Source organism: Alosa alosa, chromosome 11 (assembly GCF_017589495.1).
Source record: "Alosa alosa isolate M-15738 ecotype Scorff River chromosome 11, AALO_Geno_1.1, whole genome shotgun sequence".
NCBI classification, from domain to species: domain Eukaryota; kingdom Metazoa; phylum Chordata; class Actinopteri; order Clupeiformes; family Clupeidae; genus Alosa; species Alosa alosa.
The window spans coordinates 10,495,292-10,521,176 of record NC_063199.1 but is presented as its reverse complement, the minus strand read 5'-3'; the positions used below and the strand labels follow the sequence as shown (position 1 = coordinate 10,521,176).

At 44.8% G+C, this 25,885-nt stretch overlaps 1 protein-coding gene across 1 annotated transcript in view; it reads left to right on the top strand.

Annotated features, from left to right (window-relative positions):
• The window catches only part of peak1 (pseudopodium-enriched atypical kinase 1), a 93,259-nt gene that overhangs the window by 45,256 nt on the left and 22,118 nt on the right, over positions 1-25,885 (top strand). Inside the window, 2 exon segments of the mRNA XM_048257018.1 lie at positions 1,020-1,117; positions 25,627-25,885. Coding sequence (XP_048112975.1) covers positions 25,762-25,885 — 124 coding nt within the window. The 5' untranslated portion in view covers positions 1,020-1,117; positions 25,627-25,761.

The window sequence follows — 25,885 nt, the reverse complement described above, 5'->3', positions numbered from 1 at the left end:
TAGCAAGGTCTCCACTAATCTTCCCCACTAATTAGCTAATACGAATTTATCCCTGCTGGAAAGATTTATTTTGTGCCTTTGTGAGATTTGCTTTCTTTATGCTGGAATAAATAGGGTCTTAAACACTCCCCAGGCCTCCAGATTTGGTGTGTGTGCGTGTGTACAGAATCTCAGTGAGTGGGAGAATTACGCCTGGATATATTTATCCACTCAGAGTTGTACTTGGTGCCTGCTTTAACACATTGGAGTACAAAGGATCTCAGCAAGACCCGCTTCCTCACACAGCGATGTGCACTCTGAGGAATGCAGCGTTCCCAAACACTCGGGCATAATCCATGTGGGTGAAAACAGCCGAAACGGCCCCATTGTCAAAAACCCTACAGAGGCAGCTCTTCCTGCTGGAGCGCACAGGGGGAAATAACTCCGCATACGTGGTGTTTGGAAGAGCCAGCTTTGTTTAAGCACAAATTGGTGGAAAATCATGTTATGGGGAGAAAAGCGACTCAATTTCATGATGCAAAGGCTCAGTGAGACTTGGGTTCCCCCTCTGCTAACTTTCTTATACATTATGTTTTTTTTACATAATCGTGCAGCTGTTTGTCCATTAGCAAAGCAACAGTCTTTGCCGGGCTTGGTTTTAGGTGCAGCGTTAGATAAACACCTTTCCAGAGCTGTGATGGAGTGTCTCATTAGTGCCTCATCCCCAAGGCAGTTTCTCAGCCTCTCCTGCTCTACCTGTCCATCTATCACGCATGCCGCGTTGGTTCACTTCCCTCTCCCCTGCCACTGGGTAGATTTGCCTGAAAGCCAACACCCTCTCACTATTGTGCATTATGGCACCAAGAGATTAGAAGGTCATTGAGAATGAGCTAATTCAAGGTTAAGAACTTTGATAATAAGAAGGTGTTACACCCCCCATTTCCTCTCTCTCTGACTCACTTCTCTCACTCTCTCTCTCCCTCTCCCTCTCTCCCTTCCTTCCCCCATCTCTCCCTCTCTCTGTCCCTTTGTGGTTTCAGGTGCCTGCTGAGGAGAGCGCGTGGAGCCGAGGCTGGCCTGCTGCACCAGGCGCCGTGAGCTGCGGGGAGTCCATGGCTGCCGTCTGATCCTCAGTGCTGTAGGTTCCCCTCTCTTCTCTTCCTCCACCTCCCTCTGCCTCCTAATGCACCTCAAGCATACAGCACAAAGTGTAATGTGATAATGAGCATGCCCACGCGGGTACAGAGGAACGCTTACCGATGCGCCAGGGCAAAGGGCCTCTTACACACCAACCCGAGACAGCCCTGTGAAATGCATTCTGTGCCAGTGAAGGTTGTTAAACATGCCCCCCCCCCCCCCCCCACCACCGCCTATTATAAGAATGCCTGTGTTACTGGGATTTCAAAAGACTGAGCTATGAAAATTCATGGGTGGATTCAGTAATAACACAGCTTTGTGTGTGCATGCCTGTATGTGCATGTGTGAGTGTGTGTGTGGTCTTTGTTAGTTTTGAGAACCAAAGTCGTAACTGCCAGAAGCGAACATCCCATCCCATCCCAGAGGTTCACTCTGGCTGAACGCTCTCCTCTCCCGTGGCCACTCATCTCCCAGCGTGGGCATTGTTGTATTCCATTTCCCTCCCTTTGATTTGATGTGGTAATCAGTCCGTGCTCACAATGCCTCTCCTCATCTTACGCGGATTCCATGGAAAAAAAAAAGAAAGAAAGAAACTAAGCCCTCTGATGGAGGTTGCACATCCAAGACAAACGCACTGGAGCTCTATTTGATGTTCCTGTTAAATCCTAGTTCTCTACCCAGCAGAATTCAGTAGTAAGGGATTCGTTTGATGTCTGAAGCATCTCACCGCCGCCAAATGTGGCTGCGGAGGTCTCTACCACTACTAACACCGCGGAATCGTCTTTGTAGTTCCAGTGTTGTTTAATTTATTTAGCCTCTCTTGCTTCTGGCCACCTCATGAGAACGCGCTTTATCCGCAGACACGCGGAAAAAGTTCTGCCGATGCAAAAACTTGTCATCGGGGGGCACTTTTGGTGCAGCTGAGCAGACCAGCCATCACCAGAACATCCCGACACGGTGTCAAAGAAGAGGAAGAAGAAGAAGAAGAGGCGTCTGACTGTCTCAGGGCATTTCTTCAGTCATCCGTCACTGGAGGTTTGAGCAGATCCTCAGCGGCGTCTCCATATGCCCACGCTCCACCAGCGTAAATAGCAGCCATCTGTAGGCAGCACCGGGGCCTGTGAGCGTGTGTGTGTGTGTGTGTGTGTGTGTGTTCGTATGAATGCAACGCAACCCCAGACGATTGTTTCTTTTGTCACAGATGTTGGCTGGCGGTGCCAAGAATGCATGTGCGGGCGTCTGCACGTGTGTGTGTGTGTGGGTGGGTATATATGTTTGTGCCTGACATCGCATTCTGTGTGTGTCTCTGTATCTTTGTGTGTGTGTCTGTGTGTGTGTGTGTGTCTGGGCACACCTCTCTGAAGCAGCCGATCCCCTCTGAGTTATTGCCCGCAAATCCCACTCTCCTACAGCTACCCTTCACTGCAGCAATGAGCGAGCGAGCTGCGAGCACACACAGCTCCAACACAAACACGAGCAGGCAGGCGAGGAGGGAGGGATGGCCTTTTGGCAGCACCTCCGCAGACAAACAGAGCTGAAAATCAACAGGCTTGTGCTCTTAACGCCCCACACCACCCCCACCATCCATACCTCAGAAGTGTGTGTGTGTGTGTGTGTGGACTGTGGACATAGCAGTAGGAGTGAGGGGAATGATTTAACAATTTTAGGGGCAGAATGTGATATCAGACACACACACACTCACTCACTTACTCTATCTCTCTCTCACTTTCTCTTCTTTCATGAGGCAATTCCCATACCTATCACTGTCAGCTGCCTTTTGTGACACTTTAACTATGCTCTCTTTGAAGTAGTAGGTTTTCAGAGTCGGGTGTCAGCTCCCTTTGAATCGTGTTGGCTGAAGCACAGAGTGGTAGGCAGTAGAGAATAGAGCAGAATTTATCCATTATATTGTCCAGCGGTGTCTCCCAGTGTGCAGTATAGCAGAGAGAGCACATGTGCAAGACTCTCCTTTGTCATCCTCTCATTAGCTGCTCTCTTCTGTCATTGCTGAAATATAAATCAGTGTGGGAGGTTGTACTCTTAATCAACAACACACACACACACACGCATGCACGCACGCACATGCATGCAGTGTACACACATGCTCACACGCTCACACACACACACACACACACACACACACACACACACACACACACACACACACACGCACGCACGCACGCACGTGCATGCAGTGTGCACACATGCTCTCTCTCTCACACACACACACACACACACACACACACACACACACACACACACACAACCCCACCACCACTACCGTCCTCCTATGGGCTCCCCCCTCTCCACAGCACACTTCAGATGACAGATCGCCTGCTCCAGCTGAGGCAGGAGGAGAGAGGGCCCGCTCTGTTTGCTTTGCGGCAGTAAGCCCTCCTCTCCTTCGCTGTATTTTAAAAGAATGCTCCTCTCCATTGTGCTCTGCACATTTGCTCTGTGAGTCACTGCATGTCCATTTGTTGCCTGTCATTCATACTGCATGCTCCGTTGCGCTCTAATTCTGCAGGGGATGAAATCAATGATTTCAATTACATTCTGCCAGCTAAACAGTGGCCATTACTTCTGCTAGGAGAATAACAGCAGGCACAGCCACTGACATTTTGGCGAAGTACAAGTGTAACTCATGTAGGCCTTTTCATGTTATAGTCTTTTGCATGTTTTTCCATTCCTTGTTTGCCTCCATCCACTGCAAGCTAGTCTGAGCTAGTGTGTAATTACTCAGTTTACCGTCATTAAATGTGTGGAATGGAGCTGATTATGTCTAGTCTTTTAGTTAGGACCTCATGTCTTTTGTTTTTTTTTTTCATGGGATTATGGCCAACATTGCAACACACCAATAAGGATGGAGCCAAGTGGAACACTGTGTAGAACATTGCTTTTCCAAATGTTCATCGCTGCTATGTGTGAACTATTAATACTGTTGCCAAAGTGTCAGTCAGGGCCTCAAAGGCACTAACTGTCTGTGCAGTAAAGTCAATAATATCCCCTTTTCAGTTCTATCACTGCAAAATCTTTTAGCGATATTACAAAGGTCTGAATCTTTGAGTCACTATCTGTAGCAGAAGCAACACAACACATGAACCACAGGATTCATACCGATATGACTTGAATCAGTTTTCTTGATGCTCATCCTGAAGCATTGTTTAATGGCCAGAATGCATTCTGTGTAGGCAGTTATACTGTACAATCCTAATAAAATTGCACTGTGATACAGTTGGATCGCGCTATGGAAATAATACTGGCTGGATTGCAGAGCCAGACAGTAACGGAGTACATTTACTTGAGTACAGTATTTGAGCACAATTTTGAGGGATCTGTACTTTACTCGAGTATCATTTTTGGGGATTACTCATGACTTTACTCAAGTACATTTGAGAGGCAAATATTGTACTCTACTCCACTACATTTCTATCCATAACCGTGAGTATCCGTTACTTCTAAAAAAAAGAAACATTTTGGAAACCCTCGATTTGTTGTTTCCCTCTCAAACGTGATTGGATTGTGCAGACACCACTGATTGGGACAGCCTATCAGCAATCACCTTCAGCTTTCCGCCAAAGTCAACTCCATGGTCAGATTTAGATAAGAGACGAAACCATAGACAAAACAATGGATGAAGACGCAGCAGGTCCATCCCGGGAAATACTTTTACTTAAGTAGACATCTGACTTGTACTTTTACTTGTACTTGAGTAAAATTTAGCAAAGGGTATCTGTACTTTTACTCAAGTAATGAAGCTGTGTACTCTGTCCGCCTCTGCTGGATTGACAGTGGTTGTAGTTTTTCTCTGGTCATTTCTAACCTCAAGCACAAAGCTTTACATGTCCAGCTCTCCCAGCCCCTCTCAGTATGCTACCGCAGACCCCTCCTGACTGTGTGAACGATTACCCCACTTTGAGATGGGGCTTTTAGGCAGGAAGCCATTAGGCCCCAAATTCCCTCTCATGGTTATTAGCTGTGTGTGTGTGTTTGTGTGAGTGTGTGTAAACTGATTGAGCCACTCTGAAGGGTTAGGTGGTGGCAGGGTAAGAGCGACAGAGAGTGGAGAGGGAGTCGATGGAGCTAAAGTTGGATGTGCAGGCGAGCCGGCGACCCGTGGCTGAGTAATTACTGAAATAAACCCGGCTCGCTTTCTCTCTGACCCCCCGGCCATGTGCTCTGCGTCTGGAGAGGAGAGTGGCTCCAGGACTCACACGTACGCCCTCCCACACACTCTGAGACTGGCAAACACACACACACACACAGTCACAGGTAATTATGCACCCAAAGGGTGAGCTGCTAACATACAAATAAGCAGGCATTTTTGTACCCACTTTCTCTTCATACATTTACTCATCCACAAGCACAGTATGTGGTACATAACACTTCTCTTTCTCGTTCTTTTTCACTCACACACACACACACACACACATACACAAATACAGTCTATCACACCAATGCTTATGCAGATGGCACTTGATATGGGGCTTTCAATCACACCCAGTACCGCACAGTGATAGTGCAGTCTTTTATTATCCATAACCATTTCTGTTTTTTACCACCAAAAACATCTTCCCTCATCCTCTCCAAAAGTGAAAGGAAAGAACTGTGAAATCCCTAGAGTTGTACCCTTACAAAAGTAACGGAAGACTACTTTCAAGGATGGATTGTGGGGACTCAAGTATGGGGGTGTGGGTTTTAAGGCGAACTTGTGTACCTCTAAGAGAGGGCCGCTCTTTCAACTCATAATTCATAATATAACAGTAATCCATCTGCCAGTGTTAAGGCTTTGCAGCATCGTTTTACCATAGAATTTTATGGAGATAGCAAATTGTTTCCCTCAGTGAGAGAAAAGGCTGGCTTATGCAAAGCTAATGGAATTTCCTGTTGCACTTAACTTGGCCCTGACAACGCAAAGAGAGAGATTCGAAACGATTCGAATTGACTGCAGCCATAGTGACGGAGGGGGGTGGATGGTGTTTATACCACAACTTCAGATATGATGCAGACTTGAATACAAGGACTGCCCGTGGGCCATATATCAGGTCCTTTTTGGTCAATGTGCAATCAGTCAGTTGATTGTATTAGACATGTTGTGACTATTGTGCAGACAAGGTTGCTTGTGTTTATACTTAGTAGAGTTTGTTTGGGTACAGCATGTCTGCTATGGTCAGGGTGAATATGCTCATGTGGCAGTGAAGGTCGGCCTGGTGAACAGTGGCACATGTCTCTCTCTCTCTCTCTCTCTGACCATGGGCTGCGGTCCCAGATATGGTCTATGGAGTAGATGGGATTTGGCTCTCTGGGTGGTGCTTTTATGAAGGTGACATTCCCTGCAGGACAGGCTGAACACCTCATCCAACTTTCCCAATCCCACAGTCTCCAGTCCACTAAAACACTGGCAGTGTTACAGTTCCTCCTCAGGCCTCTTGGCTAGCAGGCCTCGGAGAAGAACACACTAAAAAATATGCTAAACAAAGACAAATGCTCACACACCAGCGCAAAACAATACAAGGGAAAACACACATATCAAAATGCATCAAGACAGATCAGCTCACACTGCTGCCCACGAGCATATTAGACACATAGCAACACGTTTACGCTTATTCCTTCGCCTCCACTCATGAGTCAAGATGCATGTGGATTCTGTTATAATGCCCCCCAGCCACTCCACCACACACACACACACACACATACACAAATACAGTCTATCACACCAATGCTTATGCAGATGGCACTTGATATGGGGCTTTCAATCACACCCAGTACCGGCACAGTGATAGTGCAGTCTTTATTATCCATAACCATTTCTGCTTCTTTACCACCAAAAACATCTTCCCTCATCCTCTCCAAAAGTGAAAGGAAAGAACTGTGAAATCCCTAGAGTTGTACCCTTACAAAAGTAACGGAAGACTACTTTCAAGGATGGATTGTGGGGACTCAAGTATGGGGGTGTGGGTTTTAAGGCGAACTTGTGTACCTCTAAGAGAGGGCCGCTCTTTCAACTCATAATTCATAATATAACAGTAATCCATCTGCCAGTGTTAAGGCTTTGCAGCATCGTTTTACCATAGAATTTTATGGAGATAGCAAATTGTTTCCCTCAGTGAGAGAAAAGGCTGGCTTATGCAAAGCTAATGGAATTTCCTGTTGCACTTAACTTGGCCCTGACAAGCATAAAGAGAGATTCAAACGATTGAATTGACTGCAGCCATAGTGACGGAGGGGGTGGATGGTGTTTATACCACAACTTCAGATATGATGCAGACTTGAATACAAGGACTGCCCGTGGGCCATATATCAGGGTCCTTTTTTGGTCAATGTGCAATCAGTCAGTTGATTGTATTAGACATGTTGTGACTATTGTGCAGACAAGGTTGCTTGTGTTTATACTTAGTAGAGTTTGTTTGGGTACAGCATGTCTGCTATGGTCAGGGTGAATATGCTCATGTGGCAGTGAAGGTCGGCCTGGTGAACAGTGGCACATGTCTCTCTCTCCTCTCTCTCTCTCTCTCTCTCTGACCATGGGCTGCGGTCTCCAGATATGGTCTATGGAGTAGATGGGATTTGGCTCTCTGGGTGGTGCTTTATGAAGGTGACATTCCCCTGCAGGACAGGCTGAACACCTCATCCAACTTTCCCAATCCCACAGTCTCCAGTCCACTCAAAACACTGGCAGTGTTACAGTTCCTCTCAGGCCTCTTGGCTAGCAGGCCTCTCGGAGAAGAACACACTAAAAATATGCTAAACAAAGACAAATGCTCACACACCAGCGCAAAACAATACAAGGGAACACACATATCAAAATGCATCAAGACAGATCAGCTCACACTGCTGCCCACGAGCATATTAGACACATAGCAACACGTGCCTACGCGCTATTCCTCGCCCCCACTCATGAGTCAAGATGCATGTGGATTCTGTTATAATGCCCCCAGCCACCCACCCCCCCCCCACACACACACACAAACACACCCTCCCCACACACACTCCTCACCCCCCTGCTTCCCGGCCCACGGTGGCAGCCCACAGAGATGAAACAGAGCATGTGCTGTCGCCACACAGTGCTCCTCAGCAGCCAGACCAGTCCTCATCAATTCATTACGATCACAGTGCAACAGGCAATATCCGCTCCAGGACCAGCTCCAGCAGTACAGAGGCAGCTATCAGCAGCTGTACAGAAAGGATGACTGGGGCAAACGTGCAGGCATGCTGAGGTGTTTTAATTAAGCCGCTGGCCCCACCTCCCAGCCTCCACCTCTCACCCTTCACCTCTTACCATCCACCCTCATTCTAATCAGGGCAAGACGCTGACATTTAAATGTCACAAGTAATGGGGAGGAAACAAGGCGCTTTCCCTTCCAAGACGATGGTGTAAAATGTGTTTGCTCTTAATTGCCCTGAAGAAAGGGCCTTGTTCGGTTAAAGGTGTCCCGTCAGGTTTCTTTACTTCTGGGTGTTTTGAACAGTTTCTCTGGGAGTCAATTTACTTTGGCACAGGGAGGCTGTTTAAACTTACTGATCGCCAGCTCAACACCTCCCCCACACTGCATAGCATTGGAGAGGAATATTTTGCATGCACCATTTGCAGCTGTAACCCAGTGTGGCGAAGCAGGCTGTGTTGATTTGAAGGTGCGCACGTGGGAACAGGGCTCAAACACCGCACAGGGGAGACATCTTAGAGTGAACCTCAGAGAGCTCTGCAGGCCACAGTCATGCTGAGACTGGCTCCATTTTACCTGCTCAGCCACAGGTATTAAATCCTAACCACTAATTTTACCCATGGGGCAAAGCTGTGTGTGTGTGTGATTGTGTGTGAGTATGTTTGTGTGTGTGTGTGGTAATTTTAATGTCTGAGTTTGTAGAGTGGGTGTGCTTGCAAGCACCATGTCTTGAATAGCTTGAGGCGTATAGATCTGCTATCTGTCAGTGCATATCACGTGTACAATACGTATTCAATATGTAGGCGTGTGGATGTTTGGGTTGGTGTGATCAAGTGTTTGCGGTTTGCGTATATGTGTTTGCACTATGGACATAGCGAAACCTTTGTGACCCTTCTTTTTTCGACTATGTGCTAAGTGAAGCTACCTGCGACGTGTAATAATAATAAAATAAAATAAAAAAACAACTAGAAGTGAACTACAGGTTGTGGGCGGTAAAGCTCTCTCCCTCCCTTGGGGCCTCCCTTAAGTGATTAGGCCGACTCGGGTAGCTGAGAGCCTGGGAAAGAGAGCACCAGGGCCAGCAGGCGAAGGCAGGGCAGGGCAGTGCTTGGCTCTCTGTCTCTGCTCAAGGGCCCCCTCCACACCCCGGCTCCTGCTGCCCCTCTGACTGGTGCAATTTGGCTTTTTATGAAAAAAAAAAAAAAACGTAACCCCATTCAGGCCCGGGATGCCCCTGCTCTGGCTTCATGGGAATATATATATTTTTTTTTTCATTCTTGCCAGTTGCCATAGCAATTACTCGCTTTTCAAGGGAAAGTGGCAGAGTGTGTCATGGTGAATATGAGCACACAAGGGCTTTTTTTGCTTACTGACTTCAGCATTTCTTTTTTTCTTTTCTTTCGCTGTTCTAAAATGAAAATATTCTTACTGGAGACACTGCCTTGCCTTAAGAAGTAGTGTTAAGGAGTGTTAAGAAGTAGTTCTTCACATATGTGTTAATAACCGGCACTTTGCAAATTTGTGTGGCTGTACAGATACCTCTCCTTTTCCTAAGTACTCTCATTTTCATTTTCTGTGTGAGCGCACCCATCTTCCTTTTCTACATATTGTATAGTTTAAAACCACTTACGTTTTATGTGTTATGTATGTGTGTGTTGTGTGTGGTGTGTGTGTGTGTGTGTGTGTGTGTGTGTGTGTGTGTGTGTGTGTGTGTGTGTGTGTGTGCATGCGCGTGTGTGTGCGTGCGTGCGTGCGTGTGTGTGTGTGTGTGTTTTGTGTCTGCTTGCCTGCATACCTGCTTTCTGTCACTGGCTGGTATTTGCCCTGGGGGCCGTTTCTGTCCATTTGCTCCCTTCCAACTTTTTCTCCCCTTCCCTTTCCCCCCCTAGGCAGGCAATGCAGGCTCTTTCCCATGCTTGCTCGCAGACCTTGCGCAAGAGTACACACAGCAATGGAATGTTATTTCTCTGGCTAAAGATGATTTTAGCCGTCACAACTGAAATATCTGCCCACAAGACAAAATGTCTCAGACCTCCAAGAATGCAAATCTGCTCTGCATCCCGCAATGCCCCCTCCCACCCATCCCCCCCAACACCACACACACACACACACACACACACACACACACACACACACTCCCCCCACTCCCAAAGTCACTGAGAGTCTGCCACGGAGCAGCTCATCAAAACAGCCCAGCCTAATGAACACCCCCTCTCCCCCTCCTGCCAGTGAAGGAATGCATACTCCAAGAGCGGAGGATAAGTCTGAGAGAGAGACCGAGAGCAAAACAATGGCCTCAGGCGCAAACATCTCTATAAATATCAGTGTTTACACAAAAAACATCTCTTTTCCATCAAGGAAACGATTTCAGCAACATCTGCTTCTTCTTTTGAATTGCTGCGTGACATCTCCGAACTTCCTTGGTGACGTGCTTCAGAAACAGTGCTTTCTTTGCTCTGAAAAAACAAGTGTTGAAATCAGACGGATTACACATCCAGACTATCTGAGGTGGTGGGGATCACCGAGAGCTGGAGGTGGCACTCTTAATTCTGTCAATTCCAGACAGGCCTGGACTCGAGTAATCCCAGGCTTCCCCCCTTGCCGCTGATCTGAGGTCATTTTCAGCGTTTTGGCTCGTAAAGGCAAACATGTGGATGGGAGCGATCAGACAAGTGGGGTGTTTCAACTCTGCTCTGGTTCCCAGAATGCTGGAAGCCATACTGCCAGATTTCAGTTCTTAACACCAACTGTGCTTTCCAATAGAGTTTTGGATATCATCTATGCTCTTCATTAAGCGAATTGGCAGCATGCAGTCATACTTCTCGTTTTCTGAGCCCCCAAAGTGTTTCAAGAGGAGGAATCCCACATGAGCTTGAGCCTAGCCTCCCCCTGATCCTGTAGTAGTGCAAAAAGAGTGGATATCTCTCAGCGTACAGTCCGAGAGCTTTACACGGTCTCATCTTTCAGCCTTTTATTTATGTGTGTCTGTAGAGGACACTCCACAATATGTCATGGTGCCCAGCCTTCTCATCTCCAATGTGCTCCCTTTAAGCAGGCTAATAAAGGCACATAAAGCATGAAGGAGCATTGATGTTGGCAGAATTGATTTGATGAATTGAATTGATTGTGTTGATGGAGCTCTATTGCTTGTCTGCTTGTTGAGCATATGCTATGCTAGGGATATGCTTCCTTCATTACCAGAGCAATTTGAAGATATTCTTGTAAGGGTTGGTTTAACAGTATGGCTCAGAAGAGGACATTGATGGTTCACAGGAGGACGCGGATGATGGACAAGCCCTCCCATTTTTCCCCTTGACCTTCTTGGCCAAGTAGAAAAGAGGTTGTTGTGTCTGTGGAACTCAAAGAGCTGTGGACTGCCTCGGGCAAAAATACATTGAAAGTATTGGTTTTAAAAGTACCACAACCACTTATCAAGCTCTTTAATGCTTTATGTTGTGAATCTTAGATGTACAAATACTGTATTGCTTCCTCTTGTATTTTTGTTTACTGGTAACCATACTGTAGGTCTTATGCATTGAAAAATATCTGACAATGATTAGATGTAATTGAGTGAAGATGACTAACTCTGACAGGCTTTTAAAGAATCAGTTCAAAGAAGTCATGTAGCTCATGCTTTGTGGCAAACACTGCAGACTTCCTACACTATTTCTTTGGCAATTGACTTGGCAAATGTCTCACACTGGTTCTCACTGTTGGCGACAACACCCATACCATGGTTGCCTTCAGTTCCATGTTTAGTCTAGACCAATACAGGCGTGACCCTGTGGCGTTGTCTATGGTGTGCTCTGTGTGTCTGCTTCCTCTCAGATTTGTGGAGAGCTGACGCTCCGCTCCAAGCGTTTCCCAGAGATCCTCAGCCACCACTGTAATTATTACGGCCAGCGGCCCTGGGGGGATGCTAGGCGCCAGCAGGAACCTGCGCACAGCAGCAATAGTTTAATTTGCCCGTCCTCTGTCACAGCCACGGAAATGCTAATTGAAATGTATAATTAAGAGGTGAGCGCTCATGCTGGGTGTCGGAGCAGGTAGAGGCAGGACCCATCATTTCCTTCCCTGCGAGGGCGTCCTTTCAAGTATGTCTCAAAGCTGCATTTGACATAAATGTTCATGTGAAAGACTTGGGAAGTGTCATTTGCTTCCTTTTATGTCTGTGCTAGCTGTCAGGCTGTGTTTTTCTTCCCGGTATGAGAGGGTAGTAAGATTCACTCATGACCCATTGCTTGTTGCCTCAAAAGTTGAAATTATTTGAAATTTATTGCGTAACCTTTATTACAGGAACCGAGTCAGTCACACTCCTGCCTAAATTCCCATTCACTGCCATCAGTATGAACTAATGCAGTGGTTCTCAAACTGGGGGTCGCCAAAAATATTGGAGTGTCGCGAAATGATTTGCAGTCTGGATTAAAGACATTTTTGTAAAGGTTTTTAGTCAAAGGCTGCCATTGACATAATGCCTTTGATGTTGACATTTTCTGCCTCTGCAACATCTCACAACATTTCGAATCCCTTTTTTCACCTCGCACACACTATTGCCACTGCTGAGTGTATTGTGTATTGCAGCCGTGGCCTACTGGTTAGCGCTTCGGACTTGGAACCGGAGGGTTGCCGGTTCGAACCCCGACCAGTAGGCACGTAGAGTATATGAAGTGCCCTTGAGCGAGGCACCTAACCCCTCACTGCTCCCCGAGCGCCGCTGTTGTTGCAGGCTGCTCACTGCGCCGGGATTAGTGTGTGCTTCACCTCACTGTGTGTTCACTGTGTGCTGAGTGTGTTTCACTAATTCACAGATTGGGATAAATGCAGAGACCAAATTTCCCTCACGGGATCGAAAGACTATATATACATATACTTATACTTATACTTAAACGAGTTCACCCGATTTCAAGAAAAGCATATTTCCACCGGATCTTTGATATTATTGATGGATCTATGCAGCTGTTGTTTTCCTCCCCTCTGCATCACCTCAGAGATCTCCCCTGTGATGTGCACGGTCGAAACATCGTCTTGGACACAAAGTGCGAGAAACAAGGATGAGAGGAACGACTTTTGACATCTCAATCAGTATTCCCACCCAACCCAGAGCCATCTCGCTCCCATGGATTAGCTCCGAGACTAGACAGAGAGTCAATGCTCTGGCCACAACTGAATTCTAATGGGCTGTTTTAGTGCCGGAGAGCTGGGGCCTCAACCTGAGGCTAAGTCTCCCATAAACGAGTTAGAGCGCCTGGAGCGGGACCGCGGACACGCACACAAAGGATATTGTGGACGCTGTAATTCAGTTATCCTCACGGCGACCATTGCCCTGGCTTTGTCCTGACCATGCCAGGCTGGGCTTATGTTGCAGAGCTGGAGACTATGGGCCTCCAGCCACTTAAAAGTTAAGTTAAATGGCCCAGTTTCATTGCCGTCGCTGTTTCTCTTTAAAAAGTGGACAGAAACTCTGTGCAATCCATTCGCCGTTCTGTGTTTATTCAGCAGGGTAGAGGCTTGAGAGCCAACTGAGATATTTGGAACAACTGAAGCATGCCCACGGTCTCCTTATCCAATTGGAAATTGGCAGTGTATTGTGCAGTTTTGGTCCTGTCATGCCTGGCTTGTGGTGCACAAGCCTGCTTCGTTTCAGATCCATCCATAGCACGTCTGTCAATCACAATTCTGTGTGCATATTTGTCAACACTTTTTCCCCCTATGCAGCCAAGATTTTGAGTTCTTCATACCTCACTGTAGTGGTTTCAATCACATATAAACATGGCAAATGCAGAATAGTGCCAAAAGGGATCATAGCTACTGTATGTCAAAATAATGATCATTGGCTGTACATTGTCTTGGGACTTGGTTCTTACAGTTAAGAACAAAAGGATTCATACCCCTGGCAGATATTGATTTAATGTTGATTTTCTCTTGACCAATATGTTTGTTCTGACTGAAAATGACACTGCCACATGCCAAAAGGTTGTAAGACAATGTGGTAAAACATGGGATCAAAAAAAGAAAAGTTTTTATCTTTAACATTTTTATGAAAAATGGCAAGTCCAGAATTATTCATACCCTTTTTAAATAATCAATGGAAACATCTTTATTTGCCATCATAGCTCTCAAAATGGATAGCTCTTATAATACCTACCAAGCCTCTCCATGTCTCCACAATGATTTTAGACCTTTTAAGCAGCAATCCGGGTTTTGAGGCAGGAACCAGTATTTGCCATAACTCTGGCCTTGTGCTCACTTTTTTATGGTTTGAGGTCTCAACCATATTGTTTCTTGTTCACCACTTATTCCCACTTTGGCTGGATGTTTCAGATCATTGTTATGCTTAAAGGTCTGATGCTGCCTATGAGCCCAAGGTTCCCTGCTCAGTGCATTAGGTTTTCCTTCAGAATCTTGATCTAGTCCTTTTTTCTCATGATGCTATTTAGTTTAACAATGTTGCCAGGCCCCATTGTCCAACTAGTACACCTCTATAGCTATTCTCCACTGTGGGTATGGTGATTTGGTGGTTGAAATTTTTACCCCATTCCAAAATGGACCACTTGGTCATCATGGATGCTGATCAAGGAACACCCTTCTCCAAACATGCACAACTCAGCTTAACCTTTATAAGGGCACACCTGGACAAATAATTTTGTTTTGACCCAGGGACATGGCGGCCTGACAAGCCAAACAAGGCAAGAAATGGTTAACAGAGAACAATATCAACATTTGAAGAGTGGCCCAGCCAGAGTCCAGACCTCAGTCCATTAAAAAGTGAGCAAAAGGCCAGAGTGATGGCAAAGAATAAGAATTGTTCCTGTCTAAAAATCTGGATTGCTGCTAAAAAGATGCCGTCTAGAATCATAAGATCTGTGATGGCAAATAAAGTCGTTTCTATTGATTATTTAAAAAGGGTATGAACACACCATTTTTCATGGAAATGTTAAAAAATAAGTAAACGCTTCTTTGTCTGATTTCTATGGTTGTACCACATTGTCTTGCAACCTTTTGGCATGTGGCAGGGTCATTTTGGCAGAAAATCAACATTAAATCAATATTTGCCAGGGGTATGTGCACCATGAAGAATATTATCCCACAGTCTTTGGTGAAACATTGATCTTTTTCTGTTTTTGAAGGTTTTGCAAATGATTGTACACCATCTTATGATCTTATACTTTAGGATTAGTTTATTTGAACTAAATTGCAAACACTCCCACACTTCCCATCGGAGTGCAAGGGGAAAATGCCTTAATGGAGATGGTGTTGATTTTTATGACATTGCAGAGTTCTTAGATGGTTTACCATGGGTTGTCTGAAAGCCATTGCTGGGTGAAAAACAGACCCCGAGGGCCAACTTTATAGCCACTGTGGGTGCCCAAATCTTATAGAGGATAGCAGCAGGTTATCTTTGCTGCCACAGCAAAGTGACAGCATTCCCAACGGCAAATGGCTACACACACACACACACACACACACACACACACACACACACACACACTTTTATCACATATCCCATTCTGACAGTCTGGTACCGCTCTCTAATCACACTACCTCCCAGCTCTAAAGCATCAGCAAATCACATCTTAAAACTTTCATAGGCAGCCCATTCAGTCTGCATGAGACTCCATAATGAAGCTCTGGCACCGGAGTGTTCTACCCCAGTGAGGACGTGATCGGGTCTTCAATTATGTTTTTTCCCTGTTTTGTCATGGACTCTACTCTCTGTACTCTCTCTCTCACTCTCCCTCTGTCTCAGTCTCTGTCTCTTTCTCACTCTCACTCTCTTGCGGTCTAAGGAGGATTTAGAAGAAAAAAAAGACTTCCAAGCTTTTATCACAAGCAGGGTTTTCATTCAGACGGGATTAACTGGTTCACTGTCAGGGAAATGCTGTCGGATTCAGCATGAAGGTCAACAAAGCAGCCATCATTGCTTTATTAAAGGTCGCTTTGTTATTTGTCATGGTTGAGTCAGCTCCTTAGCTCACACATGTTAAGTATGTGTATGATATTTAATGTAAACATTGCTATGTTATGTCTACCTATTTTGCAGTGAACCTTATTACAAGATTTCTCTCAGACCTCATCCAGGACTGTTTTGTATACACAGGTTTGGTTTCTACTCTTTGGAGCCTGTCTCTGTGATTTTATCATCCTTCTCTTTTACGTCTTTTTAGCTTGTACCTTTGTCTTAGAGTAGGTAGGTCAGATGGTCACGGTCATGGTAGAGAGTAGTAATCTGGCTTGTCACATATTTACACATGGTGTAATTAACACAGGAGATTGTTAATTAAAAGGAAGCTGTACTGATTTTGTATAAATAAAGTAGAGGGGTGTATCTACCATATAGCCCATGGCACTCTTCTTAAATTACTTTTGACTTGTGGAATAAGTTTTTAAACAAGGAAGATCCACCCCTTTCAACAGAAAAGAAGTCATCACAAATTGGAAAAAAAATGTCACCATGTCACCTCACATGAGACGGGAATGAAAACAACCATTAGTGGGGGCCCTCAGTGGAAGAGTTTCTCCTTTAATCCTCCCGCCATGACACTCGTCACTCATGGGCTCTCACTGACACTAGAGGAGCCTTCAAAGGCCTACATGATCAATCTAACTGATCGGCTGAAATGAGTGAAATTAATTCACTCTGAACGTTCCCTTCATCCAGATCTCAAATGATGTGTAAGGGCAGTGCAGGTGTTTTGTAAGTCAAAACCTCTGTAGGTCAGGGATATGAACTCGCCTTGATGATTTCACCCTAGGCTATGGGCTCTGCAGGAGTTGGATAGGACTGTTAAAGTCAGATACAGCAGAAACTGAATGTTTACTCCAGCTTTCTGCATTCAATGCTTCCACTCTTGGACAGTAAAAGCAAGAAACATTTCTCCTCCTTACCAGTGTAACTTTATTTTGTTTTGTTCTGTTTGTTTATTTCGTTGTTTAGACGCTGGTGCTGCTTAGTCCATTGGTCAGAGCAGCAGAGTGAAGTGAGGCCTTTGTGGTTGTCCTGTTCGGTCTCAGCTGAGTTTTGCTTCTTTGGCCTGCCAAGCTTCCCCCGGGGGGACTGTTGGCTAGGTTGAGAAGAGTAGCAGGTGTCCTTAGAAGCACACAGACTTGCACAAGCACAAAGTCCTCATTAATATGAGACCAGGGCCAGGTGGATGCTGCCTCACTGCTTGAGTGCATTCATAGGAGCCAGACACGGAATTGCCCTTGTGCCAGCAGGTGATTTTTCTGCCTCGTGATGTGTGCTCAACTTATGAACCCGGAACAGACAAAGAAGGACATGAGTTTTAGATTGGATGGATGTTTGATGAATGTGTGTGTGTGGTTGTGTCTTGTGTATTTCTCAATGTGTGTGTGTGTGTGAGTGTCTTTGTGTGTGTGAGACCGACAGGGTGAAAAGGTCAAAGCATTGCCATAATGACAGGGTTTTTTGTTCATCCCACAACTGGTTTAAGTTCCTCGAACTAATACAGCATATAACTATCCGTAGCAATCCATTTAAGTCCTCCTTGTTCTAATTTTATAGTGTGGGAGGCCTCCCCAGAAATTCTTAATTAGTACTCATTTAAATGAGGTTGGGGATAAACAAGGCCTCGTCCCTATGTGCTTATTTTGTTGCATTGAGCAATGTGTCTGAAGACGGTGTTGGTTTCAGAAGTGGGGTTTAGAGCATCACTTGAAATGGTGTGTTGCTGACACAGACTCCCACTCACTCACTCACACTCACACACTGTGTCACTGTGGCCTGGCCGGAGTCAGCACCTTGCCACAGCATTCCTATGTCTCTCCTCAGGGGCTACCAGTAAATCAGGGTTTCACCTCACATTAAATCATACACTCAAAGTGGGTGTATTAACACACATAGCCTACTCTCACATGTGAAGTGTTTAAACTTAGGCCTGTGCATTTGTAATCAGTCCCCATGCAACCATCTGAGACATGAAGTCTGTGTTTTGATATGCCCACACACACATGTATTCACTCAGTGCAGATACAGAGACATGTCAAGAGGCATGCTTTCAGGGCTCTTGCATTTCAGCCAAAGTCTTGAAATGTTTTGGTTATCCAACTGAAATGATGGTGTAGCGATGATCCAGATCACCACAAGCAACGTTAAACGTCTGTCAGACCTCCAAAAGAAACACGGACTAAACCATTTTTTTCCCATGCCATCTCAATAAGCAAGCCTGTGCTGGCCTTGTTTGCACAGCACTGGCTCTTGACCATTTATTTGTTGTGCCTGCAAATGTATGGTGTGAGTGTGATAGAAGAGTGCCCTGCTGCAGAGCCAGCCTGTGGATCAGCAGTGTGAGACAGCAGGATCCGGCAGCAGTCATTTGTATTGCTCACGCGTGGTTTTGGCTCCAGCAGCTCTGGCTCAAGCTCCAGACCCAGTGCTGCCTGTCAGACCCCCCCGGAGAGCCCGAGCCCGAGTGATGAGCCGCCAGGCCTCAGGGGCACATTCGTCACCTGGACATGTCCTTTTTAGAGTCTGCCACCCGTGTGTGTGTGTGTGTGTGTGTCAGAGCCTGGGCCACTGCAGTCACCAACGAGGCCCCCTTCCTTCCCTCCGCTGTGCCTGCTCGGTGAGTGTACCTCGGGCTGCAGAGGCTGATAACTCACCCACCACGACCCCAGCTAATATCAGTCATGCTTACACAATGCTCTGGTCAGACCTCCAGGATCGCCTTTGTCCCAACATGTTTTGTGCTGCGTATTTACGAACCCAGAACAGCAAAGCGTGTCCTACCCAGGCCGCCTCGCGTGTCACCACCCTCTTGCGCTGCATACTGCAAAACTAGACTTTATATTTCAGTCTATTAATGATGCATGCCCTGAGTCATTCATTAGCTTAAGGCGAAACGTAAACATTCGCTCTGAGCCAGCAGACTGAGGGATGGCTGTGGCTCTCGGTGCCCTCATGATGGATGACAGTGACTCAACGTTGCTCCACAGAGGCGCTTAATCCCGCTTCATTCACAGCCCTTCAGTTCTGCCTCAGGCTTTCTCTCCTGGGATTCATCGCCTCCTTTTTAAACGTAATTTGGGATAAGAAAGAAGTTCACCACACCTCAAAGTGCCTGAATACAACAGACATGACAGCAGGATCTTTCACTGTAAGCTGTGTCTCCCATTCTCCTCATAGAAAACTGGAACTGTAGCTGTTTTGGTCTCTTAAATCATCCCCTTTCATTCTTGCTCCCAAGTTTACTGTATGATGTTTACTGTATAGAATATTTGGTTACACTTTACTTGAAGGTATCTACATAAGAGTGACATGACACTGTCATGAACGTGTCATAAACACTATAAACAAGTCATAAACATTTATGACATAGTGCTTTTGTCACTCACTTCTGTCAAGTGTCATTCGTTTTTTTTCATGACAAGTTCGGGTTAGGGTTAGGATTAGTGTCATTCGGTTTTTGTCATGACAAATTAGGGTTAGTGTTAGGGTTATGACAGTGTCATGTCACTCTTATGTAGATACCTTTAAGTAAAATGTTACCAAATATTTTAAAGGACATTCTACATTGGCACAGCCAGAGCATGCAGATATATTTAGTATATGAGGAGGTCTGGATTCCCTCCATCCCTGATCCCAAGTTTTGTGATTGTTATAGAAGATTGTTATACAAAGAGCTTTATACAGTGATGCTATCAGAGCATGAAAACACACTTGCCTCATTAATAGTATAAGTTGAGCTCCGGACAAAATTTCTCGTATCATTTTTAATTAACAGGGTTGCCATCAACTGAATTGACTCTTGACTTTTGACTTGGGTTTTGATGCTGTTTATAAAAACTTCTGCTGCCTGACTGTAATGGTGTTGTCAGAGATGACATTTGAAGGATTAAAGGGTCTTTTAAGGCAGCACTTTGTCTTGTCTTAGTCTCTGTCAACATTTCAAGTAGTCTTACACAAGGATAGTAGTGGCTGTGATCAGTTTCAGTCTCTTAGTTTTGTTCCATCCTGTTGGTTCATATGTCGTACTGTGCTAATTGCCTGATATAAAATGGCTATAATAGTACATCTTGCTAAATAATATAGTGAAATAAAACTTGATAAGGTGACATTAACAACTAATGTCTTACGTGTCACTTTTAGTGATTGAAGGTCATGCGAAGGTTGTAAGAGGATGTTAAAGGATGTAATGAAGTGTCTACATGGCAGTGTTTCACACCTATCTTTTCCCATTTCTCTGTACTAAAACTCCGTTATCCAAATCAGTGAGAGGGAAGGAGACCTGGAACTGTGCCTAGATCCGGTCAATACCAGTGATCAATACCTGCTCAGGCTGAGCACCTGGGGATAGCTTCAGTAAATACACAAGTATAAACAAACACAACCTCATCCAAATACAATCATAGCAAGCACAGAGACAAAATAAACAAAACACAAAACAAAACAAATAAGGAAAGAAAGCCGGGTAATGTGACATTGCAGCATTATTTGGCCTATTCGTCTAATTGTAATGCCCTAAACAACTCACTTCAAATAATGGACTGTATTTTGGGCACCTGCGCATGGCGTAAAGTTCGTTTTTCACCCGCGCAAAGTTGAATTCGGTATTTTGCACGTTTATTTTTTAAACATTGCGGCCTGGGTTGTGGCAATTAACAACCTAGGGAGGGGCCTGGCGCGTTGTCTAAAAATCTCCATCATACACCACCTAAACCTGGTCAGAAGTCAATGGCGAGTTGTTCATATGCTATTTTAAGAGCGCATGTCAACAGTCATATTGGCAGGTGCACGCACATCCTTCTATCATTCATGAATGCACACCAGTGCACCAGTGCGAAATACTGTACATCTCATGATGAGTAGTTATTCACCATCATTTGCAAATTGGTAATGACGGTTAAAAGTGATTAGGGGAGAGGCGAGAGACAGGTGTGGAGCACAGCTGAAGACGCACTGTCACGAGATGTAAGCAACTCCTCTGCAGGATAAATGTTGTTTTATTCAGCCATTTGAGCAACATTAGGGTAAGTGTTGCTTTTTCCAGCCTATGTTTTCGGTGGTCACCCATTGTCAGTCAATAGTGAAAGTAACTGCATATAACTGTCTTGTCTTTGACTGACTCCTTGGTGAAGTTAGTTTCACTTTGCCAATGAGTTCAAATAATAGACGAGTGCAAATGCGTGAAGGCTATGCTAGGTTTTAGTAAAGCATGGTTTAAGAATGACTATTCCATACGGTCTCGCAAGCAGCCTCCTTCAAACGCGCCGTTGAATGCCAAAATACCGATGCATTTATTTGACATATCGCGCTTTGCGCCGTTAAAGGGAATGACAGATGTCATTCTCATTGGTTTGAAATGATGTTACTCCCCAAACACACCCATATGACTGATTAAAAAACCTAGGAACACCTTGTTGCGCCATGCGCTCCACTTTTGATAACGAAACCCCTCCCAATGTGAACTGGACATCCTACTAAATTTGAATAGACTTTTGACGAGTGACGATGCACTTTAGAATGTCATGATAGGGCCCAATGACTGAAACATAAGAGGATTTTTTTTATTTTTACATGAAAGAATTTCTTCAGATGTTTCCCATAAGTTGTTCATTACCAGGGAGCTAAGTAGGATGCCTGCTCACCTCTGGATGAACTGAAAAGAATGTTGTTTTGCCATGGCTCGCAAATAATCAATATCATTGTTTTTTAACAATTGTTTTGTCCCATCCCAAAAGAGGCCAGGTCTGTGTTTTCCCCGATCATTTACAAAACTAAATGCTCAGCGGTGTAAGCAGTGAGACTTTGCATCTGTGGCCACATGCAAATAAATAAATAACCGAGAATTGAGAGACAGCATTTTCTGGCTGGGCAGACTCAAAGTAGGCCATGGGACCTGGGAGTTGTCATCAATTCACGCCAGGTTATAAAATAACATGATTGTGTGGCTGGAGAATGGGCGGAATTTGCTTTTGTTGGGTACATTGAATGATGAGTCTCTGGCTGGCCCTCTTGGTTTGGAGATGAACTGAGTGGGAGGGCCCATGGAGTATTGTCTTCATTTCCGCAATGTCAGACAGGGAGAGTCTGACTAAGAGGCTAATAGGCAGACCGGCAGTGCTAACCATTTTTGGGGGTGAATGATGAATTTAGCTACAATTTAGCCACAACAATTTAGTTGTTTTATGTTGTTAAGGTCCTAATATACAATCCTGTACTCTGTTCTGTTTTTAGATGTTGAAATGTTATACTAATACCTTCCTATAATGTTTGTAATTTCCTCTTTGCAGAGAGAAAGTTAATTTATCAGAAGAAATGGAACAGTTGCTTTAATAGAAGGTACTTTATTTGACAGGTTAAATAGTGGAAAGTGGGCAATTACTACCTACTGACTGTTCAGGCTGTTCTAAAATATAACAGACCTCAGAGCCAAATGTAGGCAAGTGATTGTCAAGAGTCATGGTTTATAATGGGGATCTTTTTTGTTTTTATTAATTTGTTTTTAAATGCCTGAGTCACTCCTTATTGTTTGCCCTAGGGACCTGGAAAGTCATGTTAGCGGAATAAATCTCTCTGAGCTGGGGTCGTGGTGAATAACCCCTCAGCTGGGTGTTCCTGCCTCATTGTGTCAGTCGGGCTGCAGTGCAGGGTGTTACCACAGCAATATGCCCGGTACAGGATCTGACCTCCGTGGCCCCGTCAGACAGTCACACCCACCCTTGTGTTACCCACGTCATGTGGAGGTGTTCAATCACTCACCCCACCAAGTTGGGATAGAGGCCAGTTTCCTCCCTCATATTGAAACACAAGTGTTGTGCTATTTTTATGGAATGTCCGCAGCCTTAAACACATTTATTACTTTAGATGATTTGAGCTCCTTTTGATTGAAAACATATATGTTTTTCCTTGGCAGACTGATGTCTGATAAAAAAAATCCCTCCTCTTCCGAGAGGATATGGGCTATAATGCTGAGGTCATTGATGGCAGCTCCAGCCAAAGAGACGCGTGCAAAGTATGAATAATTAGTAAGTATATGTAGTGTTGTGAAAGGCTGGCTGAGATAAGGGATTTCCTTCCCTCAAAGATGTAAAGGTCAGCTGAAGCAGAACATTGAGAGGCATTTAAAGTGAAAGGCTATCCTTCCTTCCTCTCATACTGATAATAGCTCTCTCATCAAGGAAAAGCCCCCTTTGAAACTCTGAATTGATAAAAGAAAATGATAAGCAAAATCTTTCCCCTGGAGAAAAAAAAAACACATTTCACTTGCGTTTAGTGCAGAAAATGCACAGCCAATTTGAGTCCCTTCTTGCACAAGCATCACTCTCCCCATTGTGCTTCAACAGACAGTATAGAGACAGGCTATTAACACGACTGTGCTCCCTGAAAGGCTGCTTGTCAGGGGTGCTTCACTATCCAGTAGCGCCCATGTCCACAATGAATCCTGGATGGTGACTGAGTGGGAGAGACAGCAGGTGACTGATGAGAGGGTCCACTTATCCAAAGCCAAGGCAGGCATCCAGTCCCTCTATGTCTGTCCTCTGTCTCCTCTGTGTTCTTAGATCTGATTCCCAGTAATGAGGCATCCAAAAAGAGCTTCCAAAATGGACTCACGGCTCCAGAAATGTGACATGAAGACAGTGTTGAACCCAGTGTTGTATAAGAGGAGTGTTGGGCATAAACAGCTATGGGTTTACACAGAGCACACCTCATGGCTTTATGCCTCTTAGCCAAGCAACTTCAGAAATACTGTCCTACCACTGACGATTGCCTCCACCATGGAAGTTTCCTCAGTGGGGCAAAGCCCTTTTCATCATTAGAAGAAAAAAAACATCTGCCTTGGGTCAGAAAACTATTTTGCATTCCACTGTGGGATTAGAAGTGCAAGTAAATAAAACCCTCATTTTAATTGCAGTCCTTGGTAGGTTGCCGTTTCAAATTCAAATTGCGAGTTTGCTCCCAGTTGTGCATAAATGGTTTAGGCTGTCTGAGTGGGTGGACTGGTCAATTGAGGTGAGGTGGAAATGGACTAGAAATATTCATTTTTTTTCAATATTCTTTTTTTTCAACATTCTTTTTCTAATAGGACCAAACCAGGCAATTTGAATGTGACGGATAACTGCTTCAGACTGTTGAAGTTTCATATGTGATGTGCTTTTTCATTGTCATCACAAAGCAGACATGAGCTTTAATTTTAATTAAATTTTAATTTTACTAAATTACTTAATGATATTTTTTTTTAGTATCCCTCTGTATTTAACTAGTGTATTTAAGCACATACTACAGTACCAGCATATAATTGAACCACAGGCAGACATGGGCAGCTAGCTTTCTGAAGCAAGTTGACAGCAAGACAGAGTTTAGAGGAGACATCTTGTGGGATGTGGGTTCTGATACCATGAGGCAGTGGGAAGCGTGGCCTACCGGTGCCAGGAAAGAGGATCATACTCACTCTGCTTGCTCGGTCATAAACAGGATGTGCTGTCAGAATGGACATGCCTGAAATATTAACAAAGTTGTACCCAGAATGCTTTGTGCTAAGATGAGTCTTCTGAGTTCTATGACAGTTTGGTATGCAAACTCATTTGTTTTTCAACAGTGAAATTGGACCTAATGTACTGCATATTCTTATGTTGCCCTGCCTCATTTACTGGACCGAGTGGCCGAGTTCTATTAGATCTACATCTCAGTTTTCAGTGTAATGAGTTCATTACTCTTCTGATGAGATCTAATCATCAAATTGCAGTTCTCATCATTTTCTACTTTTTATAGATTTATACATTAATAGTTGCTAAATGTGTGCTTCCGTGTTTTTTGCAGAGGCATCAGCACTCTCCGTTTCAGTTCAGCTTGTCCCACTGATTACTACCTGCAACTGAACTGAGTTGCAGTCCAAAAATAGAGCTGCGAATATCTGGCTGATCCTGTGTGTTTGTCACCCCCCGGCCTTCCACTCTCACACATGCTCATGATGAGGCAGCCTTCTGCCACCCAGTGGAGAATGGCCCCAGCCTCATCAGTCAGCCCAGCTCAGTGACACTGCGCCACCCCTTGGAAAGCAGCAGCTACTGCAGAGATTTAGTGCAAATTCATTTGCAATGAAAGCGTGCTTCATTCACATATTTGGTTGTGGTGATTTTAAAGGTCATCAGAATAGTATCAAAATAAAATAAATAATATGTTGTCTCCGTGACTTTAAGCTATGTCACATATCATGTTGCTAAAGATGCTTTTGAACTGAATCAACAGAGATTGTGTTTTACTGATATGTTTATGTTGCATTATTTGTTGCATTATTTAATGTGACATTTAATACTGTAACCATTTAATCAATGCTACCACTAAATGGATGATTTAAAATGTCCCTTTTTCTTCTCTTTTTTGTCCTAGGTTAGGAGTTTTCACACCTTGAAGACTTGCCCTGTGTCTGCAGCAGTGTAGTAGAAGAGTCCATTCTCCCACCTCTGGGCCCATGGAGGGCTTTCCAGTCCACTGAGCCTCAGGCGCCACACCAGGACAAGAACCATGTCCGCCTGCAACACCTTTACAGAGCACGTATGGAAACCGGGTGAGTGCAAGAACTGCTTTAAACCCAAGAGTCTGCACCGCCTCAGCGAGGGTGCCCCCAGGAAGGGTCCCCTGAACGAGC